Consider the following 17,576-nt stretch of genomic DNA (forward strand, 5'->3'; position numbering starts at 1 on the left):
ACTAACAGAAGTATTGGGAGCATAAGCTTTCGTGGGTAAGAACCTCACTTCTTCAGATGTCTTGCATCTGAAGAAGTGAGGTTCTTACCCACAAAAGCTTATGCTCCCAATACTTCTGTTAGTCTCAAAGGTGCCACAGGACCCTTCTGTTACATTTTTGTGTAGACACTTGTAGTTAGGACCTAACTCAGTTATTGAGTCCAATACAGACCTCCCTATGTGATTCTTAACTACTGCACAGGTATGACAGTGCTGGTCAGCCTGGAAATACCTGCAACAAGTATTTGAGGACAGGATCTGGAGTAACATTTTCAAAAATGACTAAGTAACTTTGGCTCAGTCCCATCTTTTAAAGTGACTTAGGAGTCTAAGTCCATTGACTTTCAATGGGTGTGGGCTCCTGAATACCAAATCACTTTTAAAAATAGGATTTACGCTCCTAAGTTACTTAGACACTTTTGAAAATGTTACCGTTTGACTTTTAGTCTGCTTAATATTGTTTTCACAAAGGTGCTCCGAGTTACATAGCAGGATTAATGTAGTTAAAATACCTTAGTGTGCTGTTTTGGCAGCCGAAAGTGGCCTCCTAGATTATGTTATTCATAAATAACTTAAGGAGACAACATAGTGAATGATTATTAAATAGTGCTTAACAGGCTGATAGGGTCCAGATAATGGCCACAATTATGTTCCTTCCTTAAGCAAAATGTGCACATGCTTATGAATACAAACCTAAAATATAATGTAGCCAAGGACTTATTTCAGATTGCGCTCATTGTGGTGTTCACTGGTAACTTGATATATAAGCTGCTTGCAAGAGCTCCGCTTTATTCTATGTCAGTTCCAACTGAGTGGGTTTCAGAGCACCGCGCCCAGTCTCTGTCTGGGAAACTGAGTCCTCAAAGGCATAGACCAAAACCACACCCATTTTATGAACATTGTTTAAGGCTCTGAGAGTGTTGTGTCCAGTTTGTCTGGTGGTTAAATATGTTGCAATCAGGAGACAATTTTTCCCCCTTTAGGTTTTTGGGGACTGGTGAACAATGCTGGAATATCAACATTCGGCGAGACAGGGTGGCTGCCTATGGAGAAATATGAAAAATTTGTGGATGTGAATCTCCTTGGGTGTATAAGGACAACGTTGGCATTTCTTCCCCTTCTAAGGAAATACAAGGGTAATCCTAATCCAATGTCATCTACAGTTGTAGAATAATTAGTTTACTATAGTTAGCTGAAACAAAACCAGTATGTTGTCCAATTTCCTGAAAGGTTACCTGAGAGGACAACTTGATCCTGACAAGAGGACAAGGATGTATAAGGTGAAAAAAGTAGTTAGTTTTAGTTTATGAGGAATTAATGACATCAATATCTGTGATTGAAAACAGAGGGAAATGCTTAAAGCTAGTTGTTAGCAGCCTTCCTTCGAGTGCAAGAGACTGTCAGCATTGGCACTGGGACACACGCAGCATGGGCAAGGACTTGTTCCGGTATTTAGATTGTACTATTTTACTGTTCATTGCTTCTGGGAGGAAAGATGATCTTGTGAAGGACTCAGGAGATCTGAATTCAATTTTGGCTCTGCCGCAGGTTCTCTGAGTTTTAGGGCTGGTCCCTTAATCTTTCTGTGTCTCTGTTGTCCCCATTGAACAGATTGGGGATACTAATATTTCCTTTCTTCCACCTTTTGTCTGTCTTGCCTTAAGTTCTTCGAGGCAGGGATTGTCTCCTACTATGTGTGTGTACAGGGCCTCTCACAATGAGGTCTCCCTTGAGGTCTGGAGGTGCTACTGTAACACAAATATTAGAAAGGACCCTGTGATCCAGAAATGGATGCTTTTATCCTACCATTTATCCCTTAGTCACAAATACGCAGCTCTTCAGCCTCCTAGTAACACTGCTTATGATTTTTCAATATATGGGAAAAAATGTAATGAACCCGTAACACACTGTAAAACGAATGGCCATGTTATGTGAATATCACAAGAACACAGCACTGTGTGTGCCTCTTTAGAAGCTATTGAAGTGCTATACTGCTAACATGTGGGACACGGTCACTCTCCTATGATATGTTGCTGTGGACACTCTGTCACCCAGATCCTGCAAAGACTTTTATGCATGTGCTTAACTTTAGGCACTGTATGGCAATCCATTGACGTTATTCCTGAAACGCTGCCACGATTGTAACAACTTATATTTTGTCTGACCCCAGCGCCCTCTTATTCTGGCCAATGGAGATAGGTCCTGTGCAAGGGAAGTGCAGAGTGATCCCAGAGTGGCCAGGCTGCCCTGAGTTTCCTGGGCCATTGTGTCTTCCTGGCACAGTACTTAGTACAATAGCACCTAGATGCCACAACCAAGATCAGAGCCCCATTGTTTTGGGTGCTGTACATACATACACATACTCTGGCCTGGTCTACACTACGGGGGGAGATCGATCTAAGTTACGCAACTTCAGTTACATGAATAATGTAGCTGAAGTCGACGTACTTAGATCTACTTACCGCAGTGTCTTCACTGCGGTGTGTCGACGGGAGATGCTCTCTCATCGATTCCCCTTGCATTTCTCGTGGAGGTGGAGTACCGAAGTCGACGCTAGAGCGATCGGCGGTCGATTTATTGTGTCTATACTAGACACGATAAATTGACCGATAAATTGACCCCTGCTGGATTGATCGCTGCCCGTGCAGACATGCCCTAAAATGCAATCCCTGAGCTGAACAGTTCACATTCTAAATAGGCAAGGCAGGGAAAAGGAAGTACTGTGATCCCCATGTTACAAGGGAGCTCTGAAGCACAGAGATATTAAGTGGCTTGCCAAGGTCACCCAGTGACTCTGACACAGGAGTTGAACCCAGATCTCTTGAGTCCTTAACCACAAGACCGTCCTACTTCTCAGTACCTGAGGTATCATCATACATGTAAACATTTCTAGTTCTGTGGTATAATTATTTGTGGAACTATAGGAGTAAATTGTTGAGATGGGCCAGACCACAGTTTCTTGTTCTGGACACCATTGATGTTTTTTGTCAAATGTTCAGTAGACATTTGACAAAAAACATTTGACAAAAATCATAAAATGATTATAACAATGGCACAAGCCATGGAAATCACCACCAAATGGAATGAGAAGACACACATTAGTGGAAATCAAACTACCTTTCCAGGGCTAACCTTCTTTGAAGTCAATGGAGTTGCACTGGTATAAAACTGGTGTCAGGGCCGGCTCCAGGGTTTTTGCCGCCCCAAGCGGCGCAAAAAAAAAGAAAAAGCTGCGATCGCAAGCATCCGAGCAGGAGTGATGGACCGTCCGCCGAATTGCCGCCAAATAGCTGGACGTGCCGCCCCTCTCCGGAGTGGACGCCCCAAGCACTTGCTTGGCAAGCTGGTGCCTGGAGCCAGCCCTGACCGGTGTTACAGTGAAATCAGACCCATCATGATGAATAATTAGACACTGTCTCTCTCCCCTAGTACAATCCTCCTTTTAGATGCACAATCCCTTCATTTTTATTTCTTTTATTTACCCACTGATTAGGGGTTGCTTTGCTGCAATCTCTTTCCTCCACTCTGTGGAGTGGTTATACAATTCCTGGTCTTCCACAGTTTCCAGAGAGGACCAGGATATATTTTACCAAGGAGCTTAATGAATGTAGGAATTTCATGGGTCAGGGAATTCTCTAGTTGCTGGCTAAAGCATGGCTCTTTGCGTTTATGTCCTCACGCTACACTCTTTATATCTGAACTTACTGGCTCAGAACTGGTAGGATGCAAGTTGTGACTATATTACACTTAGTCTGGTTCAGCACCTGCAAATAACCAAAAAATGAGACTTTTGGAGGAAGCTTGGTTTTCAGGGCTGCCCAGAGAGGGAGGCAAGTGAGGCAATTTGCCCAGGCCCCGGGCCCCACATGGGCCCCCACAAAAATATAGTATTCTATAGTATTACAACATTTTTCTGTAAGGGGCCCCCGAAATTGCTTTGCAACAGGCCCCCTGTATCCTCTAGGCGGCCCTGTTGGTTTTCTGAGCTACAGAGCTGAACATACTATAGTAAGGTTATGCTGGGAATGCACATCTTAGCCTAGCTGCATAGTAAGGGAGTTATGAGGGAAAGATTATGAGGGAAAACAAGGGATTTAAATATGAAGTTATTTGAACATTTGAACAATGTTTTTTCCCCCTCCAGGACGTATGGTCTTTATGTCTAGTGTTACTGCATACTTCACTTTGGGGAATGGCATTTACTCTATGACCAAGGCAGCCATAGAAAAATTTTGTGATGCCTTAAGACTGGAAATGAAGAAGTTTGGAGTTCTGGTAAGATACTTATTCAGCTTTTTTCCCTCACAAAAGCTGTTTATATATTTCAGGAGTAACCATTAATTTTGCGGGAAGAAAGATGTATTCTGTATTTATATAGCACCTTTCCTCCTGAAACTCTACACACATCACTGACCTACCGTTATTTCTGGGGGGGAGGGGAGCAAGCAGCTGACGCAGAGGGATATTGCATATTGATGAGAGGAAAGGGACATTTTGGCCAAGCAGACTCTTACTCTTGTGAAAAGTCATATTTAAAAGCCCCTCCCAGTGAACGGCATGTAAATGAGTATATTAACACTGGAAAGATGAAGAGCCGAGTCAACCCTGGGATTCCAGTCTATGATTCCAAGATGTCTAAAATGCAGATTCTTCTAGGATTTATGTTGGTTTCTAGGAATGTGATCCCCAGTGTGGCCTAGTGGATGGGGTACTGGCTTGGGAGTTGGGTGCTCTTGCTTCTATCCCCAGCAATGTGGGACTTTGTGCAGAATCATAGAATGTCAGGGTTGGAAGGGACCTCAGGCGGTCATCTAGTCCAACCCGCTGCTCAAAGCAGGACCAATCCCCAGACAGATTTTTGCCCCAGATCCCTAAATGCCCCCCTCAAGGATTGAACTCACAACCCTGGGTTTAGCAGGCCAATGCTCAAACCTTTGGGAAGACACCTTCCTGTGTTCCTCCTCCCATCCTTTGTGTGCCTCATCTGTTTACATTGTAAGTTCTCTGGGGCAGGAACTGTCTCTCTCCATGAGTTTATACAGTGCCTGTCAAGAAGAAGAGGTTGAAACAACACACTGTAACTAAAACTTCCCTTCAGTGGGGCGGCTACTGGCGGGGATGAGGACTTCAAAAGTGAGTGGTGTGTGGTAAGAAGGGAGCGGGACCAGGTTGCCCAGAGAGTACATTGACCTGGTGTGTCTCACTCACAGAGCTCCTCTGGAGTTTCCAGGAGGAGGTAAAGGTTCACTCTGAGGAGACATCCTCCCCACTAGATTGCCAGGGGCTGTGCTGATGGTGACACCCCCTGGACAAGGGCTCCTCTGCTGATGGAACACTAATGACCAAACCGAAAGCTTAGATCACTGAACAGCTCATCTAGCTTTTTTCCTTTGAATCATTCCTCCATTTAAATCCTCATTTAGTGCTCACTAAATGTTCCCCCTGAAGTAATTACTACAGCAAAGACGAACTGTATGCACTGCTCACAGCAGTTTGGTTGTGGAAAAGCTGTTGTTGTGTTTCAACAGCCGCCCCCTTTTGGAAAACAGTATAAGAGCACTTGCATTATACACTTTGAAATACCTACGGCACGATGAGGATTTGAACTGCTTAGCTAAGGATAATCTTGAGTGCATGGAAGTGCTTAGTTTAAGAGGTTAGCTGTTCTATTTGCTTGGACTTTAACGTTCAAAAATATATTTCTCTAATAATTACCTTTACATGCCAGCCGCAGGTTTTTAATGACTGTTTGTGCTCTCCGTAGCTAGGCAGGCCTTTCGTCCAGTAAATGGTCCTGCTTTTCTAAGGTTTGTCCCCCGTCCGGTACTGAGACAAAACCAGACATGGTTTTGTCTGAGGGACGCCCTTTTGAAGAGTGTACTATCCTGCCCCTGCCAGCGTGACCTCATACACATCATGAGTGTGAGGTCCAGTTCTCCTTGCCTTGCATTGGGTCTGTGCTGCCACTTACAACAGGCTGTGGCTAAACGCCACAATCTAGGGTAAGTCTACACTGTAATTAAAAACTCATAGCTGGCCTGAGCTCTACGGCTCATATGATTTCACTGAATTCAGAGCAGCTGATTATAGTCTAAAGGTTATTTCCTAATTTTGTTTTCCTTTTAGGTTTGTGTTATTCAGCCAGGAAATTACGCGCGTTCAACTAATGTTCAGCCACCAGTCAATGCGGAGCAGATCTGGAATGAACTCAGTGAGGAGGAAAAGGCAGTGTACAATCAAGAATATGTGCAAGAACGTTCAGACTTTTTTAACAACATACTTAAGGAAGGGCGCACCACAGGCCATGAAGTTGTAGATGCCATGGTGGATGCTTTAATGTCTCCTGCGCCCAAGGCACGTTATATGGTTGCGAAGCTAAAGGAAAAACTGTTGGTCTTTATATGCACAGTTTTCCCAACTGTTGTGATGGATTCAATTCTGTCCTATGCACTGAGTAAAGTAAAACTCACCTAGCCCTGTGGAGAGAATATTGACTCCTGTTTCTGGTCTATAATTCGGGTTGGACAACTTTTATAAGCAAAGGATTTACAGCTTGGTCGAAAGCCCATTGAAGTCAATGGACAGATTCCCATTGACTGGTATGAGCTGTGGATCAGACTTATACAGGACTGTAACTTTTGCATACTGAAATACATCTGGAGTTGAATGTAAAATAATTCACTTGTTCTACTCTGGGGCACAGCATTTCTCCACTTGTTGTAAGGATTAACTCCCATACTGCTGTATTCCTTACCTGTTGACTCTAATGCATTTTATTTTTCAATCGAATCTTCCGTATGAAAGTACCACAAAATGCTTCCACATCAGTTACAAGTAGAGTTTACCCTACAGGAGCATTGATGGATACAATCAGGCAGGGATGAAGAATGCAATAGTTCTGAGAGCCTGCAAAAGTATTTTATTGTTTTGTTAGAGGCAGAGCTAGGAGTGTTAGGCTGGGGAGTGAGAAATGGGCCTTGAAATAGGTTTGAATGGAGTCAGAAGGGTGCAGAGAACTAGGAAGCCTTAAATGAATTATGAAAGTATAGGTCCTTACCAATGGAAACAATAGCTACCACTGTAAAGTATTTTAAGCTCACAGATATTTTGTTTAAATCTGTAACATCAGAGCAAATATGTCATATGCGTTGTAAAATAAATAAGTAGCACATTCCACTTACAAATGAATGTTCATTCCTAATATATATACCTAATATATATATACGATATATTACCTGCCTCTAATGTCCAGATTAACCAATGCATTAAGCTAAAGGGCGGTCAGAGAACTAAACACAAACGATGGCAAGCAGTTAGCACTGCACAATCAGCACCTAGTAGTTGAGGAAAGTCTGCACATCTAGCTTGTAGCTCAGTTTGATGTTTAAGAGATGCCCTTTCTTTCTGTCAATATAGGAATTCATTAAGGGTCCGATGAAAAAATCTATTGAAATCAATGGAAAAAGTCTCATTGACTTCAATGGGAGTTGGATCAGAGCCTAAATGCTTTTGGATGTATATGAATTTAGTGCTCATGAAATGTGCTAAATTAACACACGTGAAGCTGCTGCCCCATCAATCTGCCTCCATCCATACTGGAGACGGCTCCAATCAGTGTTTTCCCCAAGAATTGAAATTAGAGGAGATGTTTGAATTTACAGGGGGGGTGAAGGCCGAGGAGCGAGACCATAAGGGTGAAGGTGGGCTGCATGGCACCATAGTAAAAACTGAAAAATGTTTCACGACCATTTTATTAGATTTAACTCATGTTTTAAAAATCATCACACAAATTATAGTTGGCTACTCAAGCCTTCTATGAAGCACTACATCTACATCCTTCTTGGTTTCTTGTTGTAATTTTGCACAACTCTGTTAATGAACTTCTCAAATGCAGTGCATTCATCTTTGGTGGCTTCTCGTGTGTCCGGTATTTCCAATCCTTCAATTGATATGCTCATTACTTCATTCACATGATCAGGCAGAATGCGACTTTTCTCAGAATGCAAAATTCTATCAGTGATGAAAAAGAACACTCAACTGTAGCTATTGTGACGGGGAGTAGCAAGAGATGAATTCCTACTTCTTTCATCCCAGGAAACATAGCACAAAGATCAGGTCGATCCACTAGTGATGATAGAACAAATGAATGAAGATTTGACTTCAACTTCTTTTTTTATGACATTCCACTCTGTGTTCAAATTCTCCATTCTGTCCTGATCACATGGCAGCCCCATTGCTGGTAGTGCCTCACTCCATTCACCTGTCAGTGTTTTATAAGACGGGCATCATTAAAAGCTATGTAGAGGTTGAGTAGAACCCAGAAGTCGCTGTTGTAGATTTGTAAGGATCAAGTTTGTTCAGCTGGCTTAACAAACACTTCTTGTCCTCTTCACTTAATGATTCAATACAAGTGCCTTCATTAGTCAACCTCTGGTCTGAAGTCTTTGCTTCTTCCAGTACGTTTTCAATGGATATCTCTCTGATTAATCCAAGTGTAGCTTCTATTGCTGGACAAAGATCTGCTACTGTTGTAGCAGATGCCTGGATGGTATTGTTTAATGACCCAATTGGTTTCAACAGCAGACTTACAAAAGAGAGAATGGCAATTGTCTTCTCTGAATGTCTTAGCAAAAGTAGTCCACCAGCCTCACTACTTAGATCCATCCCCTCCTGGTAGACACTTTCCAAAGCCAGTAATAACGGCTGCAGTAATTTTAAGACAATAGCCAAGAATCGCTCATGAGAAAGCCAGTGGGTTTTCCCAGGTTGGACTAATTTAAACTTCAGTTCCAGAGCATCATCTATTTTTTTCCAAGATGTTCAGTCTTTTTGGACTCTTGTTGAAAAAAGAGTATACAGTAATGAAGACATTAAATTTATGGCTTTTTAAATGTCTTTTGAAGATTCTGCAGCTCATACTAGTGCTAGTTGGAGTAGATGCCCTATACAGTGTGTATAGGAGAGATTAGGGTTACACTTTTCTCTGAGCAAAGCTTGTACTTCATCATGTCTTCCAGAGAAGTTTGCAGCTTCATCAAATGCACAAGCAGCCATCTGTTTGGGGTCCAATTTAAAAGTATTTAACTCTTTTAAAATGTGGGTTATCCGCGATTCAGCTGATGTGTCTTCTATAACTTGAACATCTAGAAATGCATCGACTGGCCTTCCACTGACATCAAGATAACGTATACAATAATTTAATACTTGATTCCCATTTACATCGGTGCATTCATGAGCCACGTACACAAGTCTTCGATCATACTTTTCAAACCTATTATGCTTTTTCAGGTACAAGTGTTTTACCATATATATGCTTTTAAACTGTGTATTAATGTTTCAATTTCAATTCAAATTTCCAACCAACTAAATGGAATTTTTTCCAACTAGAATTTTTTAAAAAACAACTAGAACAAATTGGAAAATGACTAAATTGGTAATACTGTACGTAAGTAGTTGACCAATGGAGGGATGGATGAAAGAGTTCAGGGTTGGTGGTGTTGGGAAATCACTGGTTCCAGGGTAACTGATTTGTATCAGTTGTGTTGGTGATCTCTGTGACCTTTTTGAACTGGACTGAGTTCACCAGCTCCTTCCAGGTCTGTCACAGAGAATCCTAGATGGTCATGATTTTTTTTCACAGGAGACCTGAGACTGGTTTGAACCAGTGTCCATTGGCTAATTTTGTTATTAACAGAGAACTATTAGGGGAGGGACTGCATAGCACAGGGGTATGTTTTTGTAAGAGTTATTAACAAATGAATACAAAGAGAAATAACCATGTAAGAAGAAGAGTATTTAATCTGAGAAAACTGATGCACATTTCAAGCTCTGCTTCAAACACATTGCTGTAATCCTGCCTTCCTACTGCAGGGATGTTCTCTGAAATAATCATTACACAAGGGAACAGCAGTATTCCTTTAGAAGGAGTTATACTAGTACAAAGTAAGTCACTGAGCCCATGGGGTTGGCTGGTAATTTTATGATCTGAATCAGGGGTAGTGCATAGCCCAGGAGAAAATCATGGAATGCATTGGAACTCAGGGTATGTCTACACTACGGGATTAATCCAAATTTAGATAATTCGGATTTGAGATACAGGTTGTATAAAGTCGAAATGAGTGCGGCCACACTAGCACAGTAATTCGGTGGTGTGCGTCCAAGTACCGGGGCTAGCGTCGATTTCTGCACCGTTGCACTGTGGGTAGCAAATCCATAGCTATCCCATAGTTCCCGCAGTCTCCCGCGCCCATTGGGATTGTGGGTTAAGATCCCAGTGCCTGATGGGACAAAAAACATCGTCGCAGGTGGTTCTGGGTACAGTCTCACTTCCTCCCTCCCTCCCTCCCTCCCTGCATGAAAGCAACGGACGGCAGACAACCATTTTCGCGCCTTTTTTCTTGGGTGGGTGAACACTGCAGACTCCATACCACGGCAAGCATGGAGCCCGCTGAGGTCAAGACAGCACTCATGAATATTGCAAACACCTCGCGCGTTCTCGTGGAGTTTATGCTCAGCCAGGACCAGAAAAACGAGGAGAGGAGGCAGCGGCGGCGGCAGCATGATGAGGACATGGACACAGACACGGATACAGAATTCAGTGAAACCACAGGCCCCGGTGCTTTGGAGATCATGTTGTTAATGGGGCAGATTCTATCCATGGAACGCCGATTCTGGGCCCGGGAAACAAGCACAGACTGGTGGGACCGCATAGTGTTGCAGGTCTGGGACGATTCCCAGTGGCTGCGGAACTTTCGCATGCGTAAGGGCACTTTCATGGAACTTTGTGACTTGCTGTCCCCTGCCCTGAAACGCCAGAATACCAAGATGAGAGCAGCCCTCACAGTTGAGAAGCGTGTGGCGATAGCCCTGTGGAAGCTTGCAACGCCAGACAGCTACCGGTCAGTCGGGAATCAATTTGGAGTGGGCAAATCTACTGTGGGGGCTGCTGTGATGCAAGTAGCCAAAGCAATCACTCAGGTGCTGCTACGAAAGTTAGTGACTCTGGGAAATGTACAGGCTATAGTGGATGGTTTTGCTGCAATGGGATTCCCTAACTGTGGTGGGGCAATAGACGGAACCCATATCCCTATCTTGGCACCGGAGCACCAAGCCACCGAGTACATAAACCGCAAGGGGTACTTTTCAATGGTGCTGCAAGCACTTGTGGATCACAAGGGACGTTTCACCAACATCAACGCGGGCTGGGCGGGAAGGGTTCATGACGCTCGCGTCTTCAGGAACACTACTCTGTTTAAAGGGCTGCAGCAAGGGACTTACTTTCCGGACCAGAAAATAACCGTTGGGGATGTTGAAATGCCCATAGTTATTCTTGGGGACCCAGCCTACCCCTTAATGCCATGGCTTATGAAGCCATACACAGGCAGCCTGGACAGGAGTCAGGAGCTGTTTAACTACAGGCTAAGCAAGTGCAGAATGGTGGTAGAATGTGCATTTGGCCGTTTAAAAGGCCGCTGGCGTTCATTATTGACTCGCTCTGACCTCAGCCAAAGAAATCTCCCCATTGTTATTTCTGCTTGCTGTGTGCTCCACAATCTCTGTGAAAGTAAGGGGGAGACCTTTATGGCGGGGTGGGAGGCTGAGGCAAATCGCCTGGCTGCTGATTACGCGCAGCCAGACACCAGGGCGATTAGAAGATCACACCATGAAGCGCTGTGCATCAGAGAAGCTTTGAAAACCAGTTTCATGGCTGGCCAGGCTACCGTGTGAAATATCTGTTTGTTTCTCCTTCATGAATACCCTCCCCCTTTACTGACTGATTTTCTGTAAGGAACCCACCCTGCCCCTTCCCCCAGCTTTCTTTCAAACCAAATAAAGTCACTATCATTTAAAAATCATTTATTCTTTATTAATAGATTAGAAAAAGAGGGAGGGAACCCGGGTGGTATTTGGGAGGAGGATTGCTGGGAAGGAAAAAGCCACAAAGAAAAGGTTAAAAAAATGACAGCCTTTTGCTTGGGCTGTCCACTGGGGTGGAATGGGAAGGTGTACGGAGCCTCCCCCCCCGCGTTCTTACACGTCTGGGTGAGGAGGATACGGAACATGGGGAGGGGGGAGGGTGGAACAGGGGCTGAAGCGGCAGTCTGTTTTCCAGCAGCCGTTCCTGAACCTCCACCAGACGCCGGAGCAGCCCCAGCGTTGCATCCTTCATCCTCTGGTCTTCCTGCCGCCATCTCTCATCTCAATCGTCTCTCCTCTCCTCACGTTGGTCCCTCCTCTCCTCACGTTGGTCCCTCCTCTCCTCACGTTCACTGACTTCTTTCCTATACTTTGAAACTGTTTCCTTCCACTCATTCAGATGAGCTCTGTCACTCCTGCTGGATTGCATAATTTCAGAAAACATGTCCTCCCGCGTCTTCTTCTTACGACGCCTTATCTGTGATAACCTTCGGGATGGAGGAGGGAGGCTTGAGGAATTTGCAGCTGCTGTAGGGAGGGGAAAAAAGAGAGAATTGTTTTAAAAGCTACATTTTGCAGAACAATGCTTATACTCTTTCACGGTGACCAACACTGTTCACATTACATAGCACATGTGATTTCTGTGCAAGGTCGCATTTTGCCTCTTAATGCTGAGTGCCTGTGGCTTTGCTGCTAGAGATCAATCACAGGTCTGGGCAACAGAATTCGGCTTGCATGCGGCCATGGTAAGCTTCAGCGCCGTCCGTGCTTTCCAACATACCAAGCATAGCTTGTAGAGTGCTGCAGAAGCCTGGCCAATCTCAGCCAGTTGGGGGGGGGGCAGTGTGGTGGTGCTTGTCTGGGCCCCTTCAGGCAAGTAGAGTGCTGCGGTTTTTCTGTTAACATTCAGCAGCACCAGAAAACAAACTAACCCTGCAGGAAGATCCCTGCAGGCACCAAACTACCCAACCCCAAAAAAAAAAAAAAAAAAAAAAACCGCCATGAATTCTCTGGGATGATCACAGTACCCTCCCCCCACCGCGTGGCTGGTAACAGGGAAGATCCCTGCTAGCCAAACGCGAAAAACTAACTGCAGGGAAGGATTTATTTTCCGCCACAGGCAAACAGCCCAGTAGGAACGGCCACCTCTGTCCCCTTAATTAAGTTCCCGTATTTCAACCAGGTTACCAGGAGTGATATCACTCTCCTGAGGATTACACAACAAGATAAAGAACGGATGTTGCTTGAATGCCAGCAAACACCGGGACCATACGCTGCCAGGCTTTGTCAGGCAATGATACCAGATTACTTGCTGCAAGCATGGCGTGGTCAAGTGTCCTACCATGGAGGAGGGAATAAGGATGCACTGCCCAGAAACCTTCTGGCAAGGCTTTCGGAGTACCTCCAGGAGAGCTTCATGGAGATGTCCCTGGAGGATTTCCGCTCCATCCCCATACACGTTAACAGACTTTTCCAGTAGCTACAGACTTTTCCAGTAGCTGAACTGACCGCGAATGCAAAGTCAGGCAAAGTAATCATTAAAAACCGTTTGCTTTTAAAACAAGTTTTATATTTTAAAAGGTAAACTCACCTGAGGTCCCTTCCATGGGGTCAGAGTCTTGGGTACTGGCTTGGGAGGCTTGGGAGGGTACTTCAGTCAGGGTGATAAAAAGATCCTGGCTGTTGGGGAGAATGGAGTGCTGTGTGCTCTCTGCAAGCTCATCCTCCTCCTCCTCCTCCTCCTCCTCTACCCCCTCGGCAGAATCCTCAGGCGTCGAGACTATCCCCGACCCAGAATCCACGAACAAAGGTGGGGTAGTGGTGGCAGCCCCCCCTAGAATTGCATGCAGCTCGGCGTAGTAGCGGCATGTCCGTGGCTCTGACCCGGAGCGACCGTTTGCCTCCTTTGTTTTTTGATAGGCTTGTCTGAGCTCCTTGACCTTCACGCGGCACTGCTCAGAGTCCCTATTGTGGCCTCTCTCCATCATGCCCTTGGAAATTTTTTCAAAAGTTTTTGCATTTCGTCTTTTAGAACGAAGTTCTGCAAGCACTGAATCCTCTCCCCATACAGCGATCAGATCCAGTACCTCCCTCACGGTCCATGCTGGTGCTCTTTTTCGATTATCAGCCTGCATGGTTACCTGTGCTGATGAGGTATCTGTGGTCACCTGTGCTCTCCACGCTGGGCAAACAGGAAATGAAGTTCAAATGTTCGCGGGGCTTTTCCTGTCTACCTGGCCAGTGCATCCGAGTTCGGATTGCTGTCCAGAGCGGTCACAATGATGCACTGTGGGATAGCTCCCGGAGGCCAATACCATCGAATTGCGGCCACACTAACACTAATTCGAATTGCTAAAATCGATTTTGGCGCTACTCCGCTCGTTGGGGTGGAGTACAGAAATCGATTTAAAGGGCCCTTTACATCGAATTAAATGGCGTCGTTGTGTGGACGGTTACAGGGTTAATTCGAATTAAAGCTGATAAATCCGAATTAAAGTCGTAGTGTAGACCAGGCCTCACAGTGTTACAATTCCTCTGCTGAGGGCCCCTTGCTTTGCAGGGGAACAGCAAGTTACTTCATCCCTTGTAGTGAAGCAGTTTACACCCCTCCCCGCGCCATCATGCTTGACTAGCCACATTGGCTACTGAGTAGGGAAGGTCAAACTAGAGCTCTTCTGACCCTGTGGCCCGCTCCACCCCTTCCCTGCCGCCACCCACCTGCAGTGGGATTTTCAGGTACGTAGCCCTTGCTCTCCACATTTAGCCCCACCTGAGAAAGGCCGCACAGGTGAACAGGGTTGGGGCTTCTGGTAGATTTAGCATCCCTCCTTCCCCACAAAGTCAAGTCGCTTTAATCTGGGAATTACAGCCATCTTTCCTGACATTAGAAAATCTGGTGCAGCTATACATTCTTCACATAGGGTAGGTAAACTGTGTGCCTGGCTCACGTGAGGTTAGCATTTGATACACTCGCAGTGAGGTACCACTTTACTCCTCAAGGAGATCCTTTTAGATCAACGGGACTGCTTGCGGCGAAAGGGACAGCACGTCAGTAGGGGTTTCACAATCCAGCACATGGTGCACATGGTCGTTCTGCTTCTTCTGTTTCAAGGATGATGTTGCTTTTCCACTACATGCTGTTTTACTTTCCGTTTACCGGTTACATTTCCAAGAGGTTCAGCAATAATTCAGGGTTTGCAGGAAGACAGCAGGCGTTTCAGAAGAGCTGCTTTCCCAACCCACTTCTGTCTGACATGCATTATTATCAGCTGAAAATCACTCCGTTGCTGCATAAGCGGTGAGACTGATCAATATTTCATTTGCCTTGTTCATAAGAAATGCTAGACGATTGACCCACTTGAGGCCGTTGTTTCTCATCAGTCTGGCAGACTTAAGTAAGAACCTACAACGCATATTAGTAGACAACAGTGATAATGTAACAGCAGGGATCACAGGGGGTTGGACATTAGTGTATACAGTATCAAATGAAGTCTAAGATACACTAGGGTTGCCAACCCTCCAGGATTGTCCTGGAGTCTCCAGGAATTAAAGATTATGACGTGATGAAACCTCCAGGAATATGTCCAACCAAAATTGGCAACCCGAGCTATGTCTCACCATTACTAACCTGCCCTAACTACACTAACATTAATGCAAAAGAACTACAAAAAGAACTCTCTTCTTACTTTTTTTTGTCCTAACCATAGTTGCCTACAAAGAACTAATGAAAGGAATGAAGTGGATCCATGACTCCTGTATTCAATGGACTTTGGCCTATGCCCCTAGACAGGTGGGCAAAGAAGACCCGAGGAACTTATATCCCCTCAATTCCAGAGCTTAAGAAGCCTGTAGCACCTTTTGGAGAATGGGGATTGGATACACCAGGGGTCGGCAACCTTTCAGAAGTGGTGTGCCGAGTCCTCGTATATTAACTCTAATTTAAGGTTTTGCATGCCAGTAATACATTTTAACATTTTTAGAAGGTCTCTTTCTATAAGTCTATAATATAGAACTAAATTATTGTTGTATGTAAAGTAAATAAGGTTTTTAAAATGTTTAAGAAGCTTCATTTAAAATTAAATTAAAATGCAGAGCACCCAAGGACCAGTGACCAGGACCTGGGCAGTGTGAGTGCCGCTGAAAATCAGCTGGCATGCCGCCTTCGGCACCCGTGCCATAGGTTGCCTACCCTTGGGATACACTAAAGTAACCTTAAAGGGTTAAAGTGTGGAGCCTCCCACAGCACTTTAAAATTCTGATCCTCTCTCTTTTGTGCATCCAGAGCTCCTGCTGAAGCGAGTGGGAGCTTTGGGTGGGCAAAGAATGTAAGACAGGGCCCGACATTTGTACTTAGCAAGTTAGGGGGCAAGAAGAGCTGTGTGAATAATTGATTTTTCTGTTCCCTGTCTGGAGTGAGACATTGAAACGAGACATTGTTTTAGATTGACCCCAAATTATTTTTTTCCCCCTCTTTTGGTGAAACAACAAAACCAGAACAAAATTCATTTGGGGTTGACTAGAAGAGAGGCAGTAATTTGAGACACCCCTTTATGATGTTTCCCCAACCCTATACACCCATCCAGCTCCAGTGGCCAGGTTGTGACGGGGAGGAGATAGGGCTCGGTCCAGACCTGCCCTTCCCTACCCAATCCCCACTCATTTGCTCCTGTGAGGTTCTCTGCTGCCTCGTGAGTCTGGAGGAGTGATATGGGTAGTGCTCAGACGTGCAGGAGCTCCTCCATCCCTACAGTGCCAGGTGTGGGCTAAGCACAACGTGTTATTTAACTCTACCAAGACTAATACATTCATTAGCCAGGCTAAAGTGATCTCACACTCCTGCAAGGTAACGTGGCTGATTTTAACATGATTTATGACCCAGATGGACATTACAATTAGCCACATGCTAGGCTTGTGTCTTTGCACTATACATCAGGCTTGTAAGCTGGTATGGAGAGGAGCATACAACAAAAGGAAGACTCTTGCAGGAACATGGAACTAGATGAAAGAGTATAGTAGCAATTAACCTTGGGAAGATAATGATTGGAGGAGCAACAGGTTTAAGTCACAAACATGCTCAGTGTATGTGAACAGCAAGTAATACCAATGAAAATCATAGTAGGCTCCAAACCAGCTCCCACTGAGGTCAATATGGCCAGAATACCACTCTTCGTGCCTCGGTTTCCCCCATCTGCATAATATTTCTGACAATATACAATGCCACCTTCATAGCTCTAGTGCTTTGGGATCCATGGATGAAAGTCACTATACAAATGCAGCATGCTGGTATATTGAGACTGCTAGCAGTGTGCTGCTCCTGTCTTGTAGAGAGAACTTCTCCAGTTGCTGTCAGCCTGGTGCCTTTCACCAGCCCTGAACAAAACACTCAAAAGCTCTTATATTTAAATTCCAAGCAGCTGTTCTGCAGCAAAATCTTTTCATGAGTAATTAGCTCCTCCTGCTGCAGTGCAAAGTGAGCATATTGGTAATGGGAGCTTTGCCCGCCATAATATGAGCCACGGATGCTATCTGAGTCATTGAGGTTAACACTTAGCATGGATAAAACAGGATTCCCTTCTTACAAATTAATATTTTATTGACATAGTGCTGTTTAGGAACTAAAA

General features: G+C 44.7%; 1 protein-coding gene across 1 annotated transcript in view; it reads left to right on the forward strand.

Moving 5' to 3' along the window:
* The window catches only part of LOC117874223 (D-beta-hydroxybutyrate dehydrogenase, mitochondrial-like), a 15,844-nt gene extending 8,629 nt beyond the window's left edge, over positions 1–7,215 (forward strand). The window contains exons 2-4 of the mRNA XM_034764121.1: positions 1,023–1,175; positions 4,184–4,314; positions 6,166–7,215. Of these exons, the coding sequence (XP_034620012.1) occupies positions 1,023–1,175; positions 4,184–4,314; positions 6,166–6,513 (632 nt within the window). The 3' untranslated portion in view covers positions 6,514–7,215. The remainder of the gene's footprint in view (positions 1–1,022; positions 1,176–4,183; positions 4,315–6,165) is intronic.
* Positions 7,216–17,576: the final 10,361 nt, after the last annotated feature.

Source organism: Trachemys scripta, chromosome 3 (assembly GCF_013100865.1).
Source record: "Trachemys scripta elegans isolate TJP31775 chromosome 3, CAS_Tse_1.0, whole genome shotgun sequence".
Taxonomy (NCBI): Eukaryota; Metazoa; Chordata; order Testudines; family Emydidae; genus Trachemys; species Trachemys scripta.